This window comes from Hoplias malabaricus, chromosome 12, assembly GCF_029633855.1.
Source record: "Hoplias malabaricus isolate fHopMal1 chromosome 12, fHopMal1.hap1, whole genome shotgun sequence".
NCBI classification, from domain to species: Eukaryota; Metazoa; Chordata; class Actinopteri; order Characiformes; family Erythrinidae; genus Hoplias; species Hoplias malabaricus.
In genome coordinates, this window is record NC_089811.1 from 27,414,172 (window position 1) to 27,429,625 (window position 15,454).

General features: G+C 40.4%; 1 protein-coding gene across 1 annotated transcript in view; it reads left to right on the forward strand.

Moving 5' to 3' along the window:
* The window catches only part of st6gal2a (ST6 beta-galactosamide alpha-2,6-sialyltranferase 2a), a 62,653-nt gene that overhangs the window by 35,828 nt on the left and 11,371 nt on the right, over positions 1-15,454 (forward strand). The window contains exons 4-8 of the mRNA XM_066686145.1: positions 1,700-1,752; positions 7,895-8,426; positions 8,815-9,276; positions 14,989-15,086; positions 15,245-15,346. Of these exons, the coding sequence (XP_066542242.1) occupies positions 7,961-8,426; positions 8,815-9,276; positions 14,989-15,086; positions 15,245-15,346 (1,128 nt within the window). The 5' untranslated portion in view covers positions 1,700-1,752; positions 7,895-7,960. The remainder of the gene's footprint in view (positions 1-1,699; positions 1,753-7,894; positions 8,427-8,814; positions 9,277-14,988; positions 15,087-15,244; positions 15,347-15,454) is intronic.

A 15,454-nucleotide genomic window follows, 5' to 3' on the forward strand; every position in this document is an offset into this window, starting at 1 on the left:
TATGCCCTCCCCTTGTCCCTTTACCAGGGGAGCGCCCTACCCCTTTTCTGTCTGAGTGGTTTCACTATTAACACAAACAGAAGTGAAAATTGATATATTTATGTCACACAAATCTCCTCTCCCTGCTATGAAGAGGGTCTCAAGTTTAAAAGCACAGGAGCACATCTCACCTTATATTAGTGTGGTAAAGAATGGAGTCTAATCCATATTAGGGTCTTTTCAATGAGATCCAATGTAAAATGTTTGGCACTTGAGCCTCTAATGGAATTCTCTGATATTGTGGCTAAATATGTGAGTCATTCACACCCAGACCTAGTGCTGGGCGATATGAGTGCAAATCAATTGTACATTTTACAATGATTATGATTAATTGAAAGATTTTTGTATTAATTGAATGTATTTTTGACCCTCATAGTTCAACAACGAGGCTTGTACTGTAAATATACCTATACAATATGGGATATTTTTCTAATGTTCCTGGGAGCTTGTTCCTCTGTTGTTTTTCCAATCCACAGACACTGTGTTTTCTTTCATACTAGCTGCTCAAGTCGCTTGGTAGCGTGGTTTTAAAGGGACGGTACATGAGCGTACAGTGGGGACATAACCTTGTCTATATTGATTATATTTATTCTGTTATGTCGATTAGAAGTTCTGAATGTAGGTTTCGATTAATTTTCGAATAATTGCCCACCCCTAACCCAGACCACATGAAAGCTCCAGTTATTGTGTAATTTCATGTTTTTATTTTTTGTTTTAGTAAGTGATTACCAACACAAGCTAGTTTACATTTACGCCACACACACACACACACACAAAAATAAGCTTATTGAATGACATTTCTAAAATGATCTGTCTTTCTAATTTCTATTTCAAGGTCTTAAAGCTAAATGTTCTATAGATAGGGTGAAGGATGCAATGTTTTTGGAAGTTATTGGACATTTACTGTCTTGCGAGTATATTCAATATTGTGAGGAATTCTTTTCACAAGGCTGTTAGTGAAATAAATTGATAGAGAGAAGTAATAAAATGTGTGTTTGTATGTATATCTATTTGTACAATTGTATGTGTGAGAGAGAAACATATAGGGTCTCTCAGCATGTTACATGTTTAGACATGTAGTTCCCCCCCCCCCTTCTCTCCCTCCCTCCCTCTCTCCATATGTGGCTGGACATGAGGTCTGGATGGGTCTGGCCACCCAAGATTAGAGTGCTAACCCTTAAGGAAGTCTTCCTTCCAGCCGCTACATATGGCCCTCAGGGTCATAGTTATAATGAGAGATGTGATGTCTGAGAACACATTCCATCCTCCCCCCCCCCACTGTGCAGATAATGTGTGCTCACTCTCCCAGGCTTTTACAAAGACCGTTAAAGCAGAACCAACCAAGATATTAATCCAGACTTTTATTTGAGACTTTGAAGTTTTTGCCTTTGTCTTTGCTTTATATAAGAATTTACTAAGTGTACATTCTTACGCCATGGGGCAGCAATAGTTAGTTTCTTTGCAACCTAAAGCTTTTACTCTACTGTCAGTGTTTGAACTTGGAAAAGTGGCAAAGAAGCATGAAACAAGTGTTACTGATTGCCCACACACTAATTTCTGAATTAACATTGTTTAATACAAGTAATAAAAATACAGTCTATGTTTTCTTGTGGAGTATTGATATTTCCTACCTTTAAACTGCCCCTGTTTTGTTTATCAGATCCTGACGGTATTCTGTAAGAATGGAGTTAAGCAAATAGGAAATCAGCTGAGGTAAGACAAATCCTTTTCTCCTTACCCCCTGCTCCCCTGACAATTTCCTTATGTTTTTTAAATGGTGTGGCATACCTGTATTATAAACATAAGCCAGGAATATAGAGTGTGGATGCTTTTTTTTTTTTTAATATAAATAATGTTATACAGCTATAAACACAACCTTTAGAATGCGTATATAATACTGACACAGAGATGAGGACTGACTGAGTTGGAAAAGGACCTGCTGTCTTGGGAAATCCTTTTCTCAGTATAAGTGTACCAGCAGTATGGTGAAGCAAGATATGTAGCAAAGTTTCCCTGGTTTTAGCAGAATAAAAACCTTTCAGGGACCACTGTGAGTGTGTATGGAGTGTGGATACAGCAGCATGTCTCCAGAGTATACACTCCGTCAAGTTGAATCTGTACGATACTTGGAAATAGGTCTCCATTTCTCAGACTACTACAGGTAACATAAAGGGAAACTGGAGCATCCAAGTTCCTGTGCTTATCTCATTTTTTGTCACAAACTTTAATGACGACTTCACGTTTCAAGTTTTGAAAAATCGAAATAAATAAAAATAAGGTATAATGTGTAGTGTGCAAACACCTATGGCTCTCCTTGTTCTTTCCTTAACATTCACACATAGTAAAAATAACTGTCCAATAGTAACTTTACTCAGGACATTTTCTATTACGTTTTCTGCCTAAACTGAGAAACCTTGCTTTTTGGAATTAATTTTATCCTAAATTATGTTTCTAGTGTGTGACTGGAGCTGCATAGAATCACACGTTTTAATATTAGGCATGCATAGATTTAAAACCCCAGAAATATTAGACATCCCTGTTTTGCCCATCAGCAAACACATTCAGCACCTTTAGACATTATTGTACATTATTAAAGAATGACTGTAGATTATAAAATTTGATTCAGCAACACGCACCATAAAAGTTGGAATGGGGAACCAAAGAGTGCTAAAGATGTGTAATGCTTAAATAAATTAATTAGGTTCATTTGCACAGCTGGCTGTGGTCTTCAGGCCCTCAGATTAAAAATCAAAACCTGTGTGTCTGTGAACAGTCTGTTACACAATCAGTCTGAACACTGCATACACAATCACAGGTAAATAATTTCACATTTAAAGAAGAAACCATAAATAAACAGGATCCAGAAATGCTGCAGCTTTCTGTGGGCCTGAGTTCATTTAAGATGGACTAGGATGAAGTCTATAAATAATATGCAAATAACTCAAATTCACAAAAAGATTTTATTGAAACAATAAAGTTTATTTACCACAAAGTAGTGATATCTATGTCTTGTGTCATGAAAACATTCTTAGAGCTTTACCATCTCAAGCGTTTAAAGAAGCAGAAAAAGTAAAAAGATTAGGAAGAGTTTTTACAATAATAAATAAACATCTATTCATCCATCCATTATCCACCACTTTATCCGGGTTGCGGGGGAAGCTGTCTGAGTAAAAAAAACCAGACCTCCCTCTCCCCAGCGAGTTTTGGGGCCTCCTCCCCATTGGACATGCCTCACCAGGAACACCTCACCAGGTAGGCGTCCGGGAGGCATCTGGACCAGATGTCCAGAACAGCTCAACTGGCTCCTCTTAACATGGAGGAGCAGTGGCTCCACTCCAAGTCTCTCCATCTCTAAGGGAGTGTCCCAATGCCCTGCGGGAAACTACCCAAAAGTGGAAACCTTCCGCCACTTGGCCACACCGAGAAATTCTGTCCATATAAATTATGAACAGAACCAGTGACAACGGGCAGCCCTGACGGAATCCAACTCCAACTGGAAACCAGTCTGACTTACTGCAAGCCACATGAACCAAACTCCTGCTCTGTTTATATAGGGACTGGATAGCTCGTAGCAAAGAGCCCAGTACCCTATACTCCCAGAGCACCCCCCACAGAATAACCCGAGGGATACAATCGAATGCCTTCTCCAGATCCACAAAACACATGAAGACTGGTTGAGCAAACTCCCACGCACCATTCAGGATCCTAGCGAGGGTAAAGAGCTGGTCCTGTGTTCCACGACCGGGACGGAATCCACATTGTTCCTCCTGGATCAGAGGTTCAACTATCAGTCGGACTCTCTTCTCCAGTGCCCCTGCATAGACCTTACCGGGGAGGCTGAGGAGTGTGATTCCCCCTATAGTTGGAACACACCCCCGGATCCCCATTCTTAAACAGGGGAACCACTACCCCTGATCTTGCAAAGACATATCAGGCAGGAGAGCCCCACAACATCCAGAGCCTTGAGGAACTCGGGGCAGACCTCATCCACCCCCGGGGCCCTACCGCCAAGGGGTTTTCCTGCTACCTCAGCCTCAGTGATAGACGAGCCCTCCCCAGGATTCCCAAACATTACTTCCTCTGTGGAAGACATGCTGGTGGGATGGTGGGATTGAGAAGATTCCTTCCACTGCCTAATGACGTCTCCAGTCGAGGTCAGCAGCTCTCCACTCCCAACGTATAGTGTTGGTGGAAAACTGCTTTCCCCTCCTGAGTCACCTGATGGTTTGCCAGAATCTTCTGAGCCGACTGAAAGTTGTTTTTCATGTCTTCACCAAACTCCTCCTACACCTGAGTTTTGGCCTTAGCGACAGCCGAAGCCACAATCCGCTTTGCCCTTCGGTACCCGTCAGCTGCCTCCGGAGTCCCTTGAGCAAAGCAAGCTTAATAGGACTCTTTCTTCAGCTTGACAGCCAACCTCACCTGGGGTGTCTACCACAGAGTGCAGGGATTGCCACCACGACAGGCACCGACAACTTTGCAGCCACAGCTCTGACTAGCCGCTTCAACAATGGAGGTCCGGAACATGGCCTATTTGGACTCAATGTCACCAGTCTCCCAGTGAGAATTGAAAAGCTTTCTGACAGGTTCCTCTGCCAAACGTTCCCAGCAAACCCTCAACACACATTTGGGCCTGCCAGGTCTGTCCATCATCATTCCCTGTCATCTGATCCAACTCACCTCTAGGTGGTGATCAGTTGACAGCTCAGCTGTGAGCGGACTATGAGTAAGCCCACTCCCGATGTATACCTCTCACCCTGGGCAACTCCAGAGTGAATGAGCATCCAGCCCCTCTCAAGGAGATTGGTTCCAGAGCCCATACTGTGTGTCGAGGTGAGCCCAACTGTATCAAATAAATAAACACTCTCAAGTGCTGAATTGTAAACATATTGGACTTAACCCACTAGAAGGCTCGTAACAGTGGGAAACCAAGAGCATTTTCAGTTCTGTACTTGGGAGGATTTATTCTTTGGCCATATTTATTTAAGAGAAGCAGCCTGGTCTATGGCACTAGATTCAGTTAAAAATTTTCAAACAGAGATTATAATTTTGTTTGAGGAAAAACCATGTCAGACAAAGAACAGTGCTCTTGCAAACGGGACAACATTGCCTGGGAGGAAAATACACTTTGAGTGAAGAAAATTCCACCTTGTGCATGGACACTCAAAATACTCAGTGCACAAAACTCGCTGCTCTTGTGTTCTCCCTGCACACAAGGAAAAGTTTCTGTTCTGACAGGGCGGCACCGTACCAGACAAAATACACCCCAAAACACGAAGTGGAAAGGAGACTGTATTGTACTTTATTTTATTTATATATATATATATATATATATATATATATATATATATATATATATATATATATATATATATATATATATATTTATAAAATTAGTATATCATTAAAAAGTTGATTTATTTCAGTAATAGACTGATATATTTTAAGTGTTTATTTCTTTTAATTTGATGATTAGAACTAATGAAACTAATGAAAACCCCAAATTCAGTATCTCAGAAAATTAGAATATTACTTAAGACCTATACAAAAAAAAAGATTTTTAGAAATGCTGGCCAACTGAAAAGTATGAACGTGTACAGCATGCAATACTTAGTTGGGGCTCCTTTTGCCTGAATTACTGTAGCAATGTGGCGTGGCATGAAGTCAATCATTCAGGTGTTATGAGAGCCCAGGTTGCTCTGATAGTTGCTCTTCACAATACCCCATAGATTTTCTATAGCGTTAAGGTGAGGCGAGTTTGCTGGCCAATTAAGAACAGGGATGGTCCTTAAACCAGGCACTGGTAGCTTTTGAACTGTGTGCAGGTGCCATGTCCTGCTGGAAAATGAAATCTGTATCTCTATAAAGTTGGTCAGCAGCAGGCATGGCACCCCAAACCATCACTGACTGTGGAAACTTTACACTGGACCTCAAGCAACATGGACTCTGTGCCTCTCCTCTCTTCCTCCAGACTCCGGGACCTTGATTTCCAAAGAAAATGCAAAATTTACATCAGAGAAACATAACTTTGGACCACTCAGCAGCAGTCCAGTCCTTTTTGGAAGCTAGACGCTTCTGATGCTGACTCTTGTTCAAGAGTGGCTTGACACAAGGAATGCGACAGCTGAAACCCATGTCTTGCATACGTCTGTGCGTGGTGGTTCTTGAAGCACTCACTTCAGCTACAATCCAGTCTTTGTGAATCTCCCCCACATTTTGAATGGTTTTTGTTTCACAATCCTCTCCAGGGTGTGGTTATCCCTATTGCGTGGACACTTTTTTCCACCACATCGTTTCCTTCCCTTCATCTCTCTATTTATGTGCTTGGACACAGAGCTCTGTGAACAACCAGCCTCTTTGCAATGACCTTTTGTGTAAGGTTTCATTTGTCGTCTTTTGGACAACTGTCAAGTCAGCAGTCCTACCCATGATTGTAGCCTACAGAACTTGACTGAGACACAATTTAAAGGCCTTTGCAAGTGTTTTGAGTTAATTAGCTGATTAGAGTGTGGCACCAGGTGTCTTCAATACTGAACCTTTTTACAATATTCTAATTTTCTGAGATACTAAATTTGGGATTTTCATTAGTTGTCCATTATATATAAACACACACACATACACACAGACGCAAGCACTTGAATTAAACCTATTATATGCTTATTATATTATTTCTCATGTTCATGCAGTCGCCTGTCCATTTACCATAATAGCATGAGTATACGCACTTGATGGCGTGCAGCTGGCTGTGCTAACTGGGAATAGAAATGAAGGTTTATTGAGCTCTACTACCCAAATCTTCTTATAGTTATCAAGCAAAAGTTACAAAAAAATCACAAAAAAAAAAATCAAGATTGTTTTATTGCCCAGCACTAATATGTTGCCATACAGACAATGCCTTTTTCTCAGAAAGAATTGCTTATTTCAGTAAGACAAGAACAGTCTATATTGTGTAGGGACTACAACAACATGGCTCCATAGTTAGTCAGGGAGCTAAACTAGTTCAGACCTGACTGAAAAACATGTGCATTGTGAATCAAAATTCACTGTGATAGGGGCCCTGAGCTGTTGTGCATCTCAAATCCTATTACAATAAAAATATTTCACTTTCAAAACTGCAGCAACTGGTCTCCTCAGTTTCCAAACAATTAGAAGAGGTAAACACAGCTCCTGTCTTTACTTTTTTTTCGTCTTTTGTAGCATTGCTGCCATCAAATTCAAATGTTACATTTTATTATTATTATTTTTAACATTTTGCTCAGCTTCTCAACTTCTATGGAATATGCCTGTGTGTGTGCACCTTGGGTGCTCAGAGTTCTTGTTCCCTTTTCGTAAGCTTAATGATAAACATATCTTATGTTCATGACAAATGCATCTCAATTTAATAGATATTTTAATCTTGCTTTTACAAGTGCTAATAAGGCAAAATAAGCAGTGCTGCTTCTATTGAATACAAATTAATTTTACATGTCCTGGTTCTTGAATCCATAAATCTATAAAATCCCTCAGCAAAACAATCTCATCTCTATCCCTTACACCTTCTCTCGTTCTTTTTCTGTCTCTCTCACCTCAGCTATCTCTTTTCAAGTGTGTGACAAAGCAGTAAGTGGAGCATATGATGGATTTAGCATCTAATAACATGTACATGACTTATCCTAAGGTTACAGTGCTTTGAGACACACTCTGGATTCAGTGTAAAATGTTGTAAAATACATTTGGAATCCAATGGAAGTTTTTTTTTTTTTAATATCCTGTTGATACAGGATAAGAAATCTTAGTTTTTTATTTTGAAGAGTGTAAATTGAAACTCTCCACAGCATTCTAACATCCCCTTGAAATTTGAATTTTTCTCTGTCAGGCCTCCTGCTGATCTCTGCTGTAGACTGTGGAGTGCGGTGCGGGGGTCCACAGAGGGGACGCAGGGATGAAGACTAGTCTGAAGCGTTGGCGGAAGCTGGCCCTGGGTCTCATGCTGACCTGGGTCCTACTGTTTCTGGCCCTTTTCTCATACTTCATGGAGTCTCGTGTGGATGAGTCTCGCTCAGGTGTGGCGCTCTCTCATGCTGAAATCCGCCACTTCAGGTCTGTGAGGGGCAACCCTCGCGCCATTATGGCCTCCCACCTAGACCCACCAACTGGCTTAGGTCCAATTGCCTCCAGCAGCCAGCCAGACAACAGCTTGGAGCAGAGACCCAGCAGCCAGCCCCAAGCAGGTCCGCTGAGCCAGGAGACCGATCCTGACCCTTACCCTGACCCCCAGAACCTGGCTGCATGGTCAGCATTTGGCACACAGGATGTGGGTACCGTCACCAGGAGTCGGGAAAGGCAGGAGGACCAACGAGTCTTACCCCAGGTTGATGAGGAAGAAGAGGAGGAAGGGTTGGCGAGAGGTAGGAAAAATACCTCAAAGACAGTGTTGTGAATATCCTCCCCCAGTCGCAGATATTTCTTGAGGAACTTTGTGTTTATTTGATCAAAAAAAAAAAAAAACGTAATCTTAATATAAAGTTATGTCAATATCTTTATGAAATGGTTGTGATGGGGGACACACTGGGGACATTATACTTTTTTTTAGTGGGTTAACAGAGTATAAACCCAGAGCAAGCAAACCTGCCATATTTGTCGTTTGTATTTGCTATAGTTGCGTATTAAATTAGTTTATTAAATATTTGAGGGTTCAATGTATAATGTTGCAATTAAGTATGTTTCATTTAATTTTGTACATTATTTTTATTCGGCCTTTTCACCCAGCTATCACTCACCTCTCTCTATTTTCAGGCTTGGTGGGAGGTGGAGAGGATGATGATGATAACGATGAGGAGAGGAATACTGTGTCTAAAAGAGTGGTGGGACAGTGGGAGGACTCTGACCTGGAGGAGTATTATTTCTCCAAGTCCAAGTCTGTTGTTCACCGGCTGTGGAAGGGCAGTGTATCCGTGGGCATGCTCAGTCCTCGTCTGCAGAGGGCTATGAAAGACTACCTGAGTGCCAACAAGCACGGAGTGGCCTACAGGGGCCGTAGGAGACCCCAGCAGAGCAGCAAGCAGGTTCTGTGTGAGATGAAAAAGAGAGGGAAGATCAGGACGCTGGACGGAGATGAGCTACCTTTCTCGTCAATGGGCTGGAGGAAGATTGTCCCCTCATCCACCCTAGAGCAGCTCTACGGCTCAAGCTTCCACTCCTGCGCTGTGGTCACCTCAGCTGGTGCCATCCTCCACTCTGGACTGGGCAAAGAAATTGGTGAGTACGGACTAACTGGAAAAAAGTGGTGGAATAAGGGTTGTCTGATGTTCCAAAAACAGACATAGCTATTATTGTTCTTTTCTTATGAAATTAGAACAGGGGTGGGCAGTCTTATCTACAAAGGGCCAGTGTGGTTGCTGGATTTTAGGACATTCAGGCCAGATCACACCTGATTTCACTCCTTTAATTAGCTGGTCTCAGTAAAACAACTGATCATGTGACCTCCTGGTTGGTTGGAACAAAAACTAGCAGCCACACCAACCCTTTGCGGATAAGATTGCCCACCTCTGCTACAGGAAAAGGCAATGGACTGAGACTGATTTGACTGCTACAACTGTGGGCGCTTTTCCCTTGTCAGTGATATTTTATTGATGATCCAAGTGAAGATAATGTTCTCTACACAGTTTGGAATATTTTAAAGCATTCTATTTTTTTTCTGAATTTAAAATCTTGAACATATGAACATGATTGTGTGACAGAATAAATGAGGTACGTGGAGGACAGAGTTGTGTTAACAACAATGTTCCTCATTAAGCGAAAAATGGCACATTTTTCAATGTTTTGAGAGATTCACAGGAGCTTGACAAATTAGAGTTTTAAAAACAAGTATGAGTACTTAATCTGTCCTAAACTATACAAGCAGCCTGTGCAGGCCTTTCAAAATGGCAGTGACAGAAGCTCTTTTGTTAGGATTCGTGCTGCTCTTTTAGTAAGAGTTTGGAGGACATAGTTGTTTTAAGAAGCCCAATAAACGGGGCATTACAAAAATCACTATAAAACATATATTTTTTCAGGAAAAACTAGGATTATTTAATCAATTTATAGATGTAAAAGGACTTCAGTATTATTTTTGTGTTTATTTATTACAATGGTATGAGTGCTCAGAATTACCTTCCTAGTATGTCCTGATCCATGCAAGATTTTTATTAATTTGACTAGTACAAGAATCAAGGTTTGTTTATTTATCTATTCATTAATTTATTTACCCAAGTGTAGCATTTAGATCATAGACCAGATCTCTATAACATTTGGTTGATCATACTGGCCTACACTGAGCTCCCAAAACTTTATCAATGTTGATTAAAATTCCACAGAACAAGCAGCCTTCACTTATGTCAACGAGCCATGTTAAGGTTCTTCTTGGATTTAATAGGAATTACTTATTGCATGTTGCATGTTAGGGTGGGGATGGTAGGTAGGTAGTGCCGCACTCTCACAGCTCCAGGGACCTGGAGGTTGTGGGTATGAGTCCCACTCTGGGTGACTATCAGTGAGGAGTGGAGGTGGTGTCTTCTCCCTGTGTCTGCATGGGATTCCTCCACATACTCCTGTTTCCTCCCATTGTCCAAAAACACACATAGGCAGATTGGCAAGTCAAATGTGTCCATAGGTGTGAGTGAATGTGTGTCGCCCTGTGAAGAACTAACACGCCCTCCAGTGTGTGTTCCTGCCTTGTGCCCAATGATTCCGGATAGGCTCTGGACCCACCATGACCCTGAACTGTATAAGCGGTTGCATGTTTACAGAGTGAAGAAAACAAGATTTATTTATTTATTATTTTGATTTTTTTTCTATTTAATCTTGTCATGAAGTGAAACAAAAGCCGCATTTTCTCCAGCCGTTGGAGTGCTTGACTCCCCCATCACAAATCATATAACTGTGACCTTTAACATATGGGATTATTTCAGACTGAAATGATCTGACAGCATACTTGATTTTAGAGTTACATAAGACTAATAACTTCTTGCTAAGAGGATCTGAAATCATATGAATGCATAAAATGCCCATATGCTTCACAAATATGTGGAATACCAGCTATTGCAGAATGAGGAATGAGCTTGTTTACTCTTCTACTAAGCCAGAGAGAAAAGATCTTCTGTCATAGTCAGAGTTGTAGTTGCTCCCATCAGCTGGCAACATATAGATCATCACTTCCCCCAACAGCTGTCACTACATTTTACATCTCCCTTTCCCTCTGTCTGGCAAGTAGCAGCGAGAAAACCCAACACTGGAGCTGTGTTACCTGCATTTGTTCTGGTTTGTTTTTGGCGCTGTTCTTCTAGATCCTCTTGCCGTAGGCTCTTTGGTTGCCATAGTGATGCCCATTGCTCTGCCTGAGTGTGGGATCCTCATGCCCTTTGCTATTATGTAACTGTCAGGGTCTCTGGGTACACCGTGCCCAAATCTGGCCAGCTTTGGCAACCACTCTGGCAGAGTGGCATTTCAATAGGCAGTGGAAGTGAAGGCGTTTCCATGGTGATGTCCCAGCTCTTTTTGTTCCTCCATACAATAGCAAGTATGCAGTTTCAGGAATCATCCTTTGCTGACATTAGGCCATCTTCATTTTTAAAGAGCAGATTATATGAAAGACGAATGAGCGGAGTTCATTGAAAAATCATTTTGAAGTGCTTTGCTCATCTCCTATTCATTAAGAATATCGGTTAACCAGCCACACCTTTTTATGATTTGGAGTGAAGTGCATCCTTTAGATTTCGATGTATCATTTTCCATATTCCAAGCCAAACAGGAGAATGTACAGTCTTTCTTATCATAGCATTTTGTTGAGAGAAGAATATCTAGAGCCATTGTGTTTAACACAGATCTACGACTAACTTGAATGTTGATACACCACAACTAACTTTGCACTGATGTTCCCATAGAAGCGCTATTAAAAATAATTATTATTGTAGCATAGTCACAAGACCTAAAAATTACTATCTCCATTAAGCCCTGCATCATTATGCGTGCTGACATGAACTATTTCAGCAATATATTAAAGTATCATTAAACGTTCTAAAATTCTGAAAGTGACAAAACTACCTAAAACATTGTTGATACCTGCATGTTTACGGATTATGTCACAATGCAGATTCCATACATGTTGTATCCTGCCTTTCTCTCTGAGATATGTAAAATACTGAACATGCACTGCTGACCTTCATTTACTGAAGCCGGAACTTCAGTTACAAAAACAATTCAGCGTTTGTGTTTCAGTATAAACACAAACCAGTCTAATGGGACATCTGTATTTAGATCTAAGGGAAGGATATCTGTAAACAGTACCCTAAATTGTGGTTGAAATCACACATTCAGCAACCTTCAATACATTATTGTTATATGTATGGAAAAGGGAGTAACACTTCCTCAGTTGACTGTGAATGTCGGTGCAGGATGTGATATATTCACAAGAAAAAAATGGAAAAACTGTCACGGGTTTTACAGTTTCCTTTGAACACACACACTATGTTTGTATTGATACCATTCACCAAGCTTTAAAATAATTTACATTTTAAGGGTAAATTTGAACAATCTACATTTTGGTGAACCATACATGTTATGTGGATTGGCTACACGTTATGTATTTCATGAAGATACATTGACCTAAATACCTGACCTATACAGTGAGAGAGTCTAATGTATCTCCAATACTATGGGGAGGAGGAGGGGGCCATTTTGTTGTCAAACATCCAAATAGTCATTTCTAACATCGTAGGATCCTGAAAACCAAACACCATTAGGATCCTACAGAGGTTCTCTTAGGAGTCCCTTGGGCTCTGTATCCATTAATATACAATACTATTCCATGTGTTTTATAATTAGTACACTATTTACTAATTTACATATTGTAATGTAATGAGTCATGGCTGCCTTGTAGAAATGTGACAAGTGTGGAATTAATGTCATAATGTCAACAGAAAGAAGACAGAAAAAAAAACACCCAACACGTGCAGCTGCTTTCAGCAATGTCTGTGTATCAAAGGAGTTACAGCTGCTTAGTGTTTTCTAACCACAGTGTATTTATAGTACATACTCAGATGGTATTAGCCATTCCCCATATTCACATTCAGATGTGCTAATTGGATCGCATCCTTCCCAAAGCCCATTATTCCTGCCCACAGAATCCGTTCTCTCCAAGCATTTCCCATGCCCGGTGCCAACTCGGTGGCCCATCGTGAATGTAAAAGCACTCAAGGACAAGCAGGAGAGCCAGAAAACAAGGTAGAGCCAGAAGTGGACATGGGAATACTCCCAATGATTAGAGAGTTAGGGAAAGACAGAATTAAAGAGAGATACAAAAAGCTGATAAATTGATCACCATTGAAGAGTATGCCACTGACAATGCTTGTCGTCTGCTTCATATTACATTCACATATTCCTCTTATGACCATGAGCATTACTCGTGTCGCGATTTTTAAGGTTTCGTCTCAGTCTTTCCTCAGACCTCAGCAGCCGTTGGTCTTCAGTCGTCTTCTGCCGCCTAGTGGTCAAAAATAAAACAACATTTAGTACTCCATTAGAGAAATATCCGTCTCCAGGGAGTAGGGTGTCTAGTTATGTGCCTCCTAATTAAAGTAGGCCACTTTTTGAGTAATGAAGTCAAAGGTAACCCTCTGGAAACATGAGGGCTGTTTTGTATTCGATTGACTTTCTTAGTCTCTCCCCCTCTCCCCCCACACATACATCCTCTTACTCACCTTTTCCCCATTCTTTCATTTGAAATATGGTTTCATTTTGCTGCAGGCCAAAGAAATGTTTTTATTTTTAAAATACCTTATTTATTAACTGACTACAGTATATATTTTTTGTATTATAAGAACATATTAAGACAAATTATGGTCTAAAAATATAGTGCCTTTATCTTTTATACATAAACATACATAAAATATTGAGTGCTTTCATCTTTCTATGAAGTTACTATTATTGAGATGTGTGTACTTATTTTGACACTAAAACGTTATATCTAATGAACGTGTTTTATTATCTGTATACCACAGTTTGTATTCTCATAGTACATTTTACTTGGGTAAATGAACACTGAAGTGTGTGTATTACTAAGTGTGTTTGCAGTCACAAATAATTGCAATTTATGGTCACTAGAGGGCGCTATTGTATATTGAGCTCACATTAGGACAAACTGCTTGATCCTCTCATTCTTCCAGTCAGTACTCTGCTAAAGCATTTCTAAAGAAGCAGTACCAGGACAGAGAGTGTACAGATGGCAGTTATGCAGAAGACTGGTTTAAAACATTGATAACAGTTTGTAGATCTGGATTTTGCTGTTATTTTTGTCTGGAACAACACGTATTTACTTTGTGTTTGAGCCACTCGATCTGTCTCCCATATGTCTGCATCATTAGGTGCTTGATTGAGCTGCCTCTCAGTGCTTAGTGTGCTGGAGCCACATTCATCACAAAATGTTTAGACAATCTCTTGAAGGGCAAAATGATGCTCATCTCCCTCTAACTCACCCATTTATCATCCTTCTTTTGCCTTTTTTCTGTCTCTTTGGATTCTGGATTTGTTTAAAGGTAAAGCTGGAAGAGCCTGTCTCAAGATACCATTTAAAGGAACAGTGTTTAATATTGCAATATGAATAAAGATTGGTGGTCTAACAATCAATTTTCAATAAAGGAAACAAAAATCGGTTTGGACAAAATGTTTTAGATTAACCAAACAATCAAGTCTATCTATGGCTACAAGCTTCTAAATTATATATTTTCCTCAATAAAACTATTGAGCTCTGTGCAATGTGACTGTGCCATACAGAAAGTGACATGTCTCATCCAAACAGGGTTTGACGTCACATCTGTTAATAAAAGGATACAACAAACAATAATTATGATTGTTTGCATACCTTTGTCCGCTTAATATTCATGTAGTTTGAAGTCTTTAACAGCAGCCTTGATGTATTTGATTCTCTTTTTCTAGATTCCCATGATGCTGTATTGAGGTTTAACTCTGCTCCCACTGAAGGTTATGAAAGAGACGTTGGGAATAAAACGACCATACGCATCATAAACTCCCAGGTCAGATCATGTTTAAATGTGCCTGGATTATATGAGTATGTGCCATTTTCAAATTCAGAAATTCCCTGATTCCATGGATTATACCAGATGCTTGTCTTGAGATTTGCAACATCATGGGTGATGACACCTATGCTGTGCTGCTATTCTGTCCTGTCTAGATCTTGGCAAACCCAAGTTACCATTTCAACACCAGCTCACTGTATAAGAATGTGACATTGGTGGCTTGGGACCCGGCCCCATACGCCGTAAATCTGCGCAAAGTAAGTACTGATGCTTCTTTGTTCTATACATGGTGATCATTTCCGACAAATAATGAAAGACTTGAGACCCAAAAAATCAAGCTTGGTCTTTAAGACTACTCCAAGTAT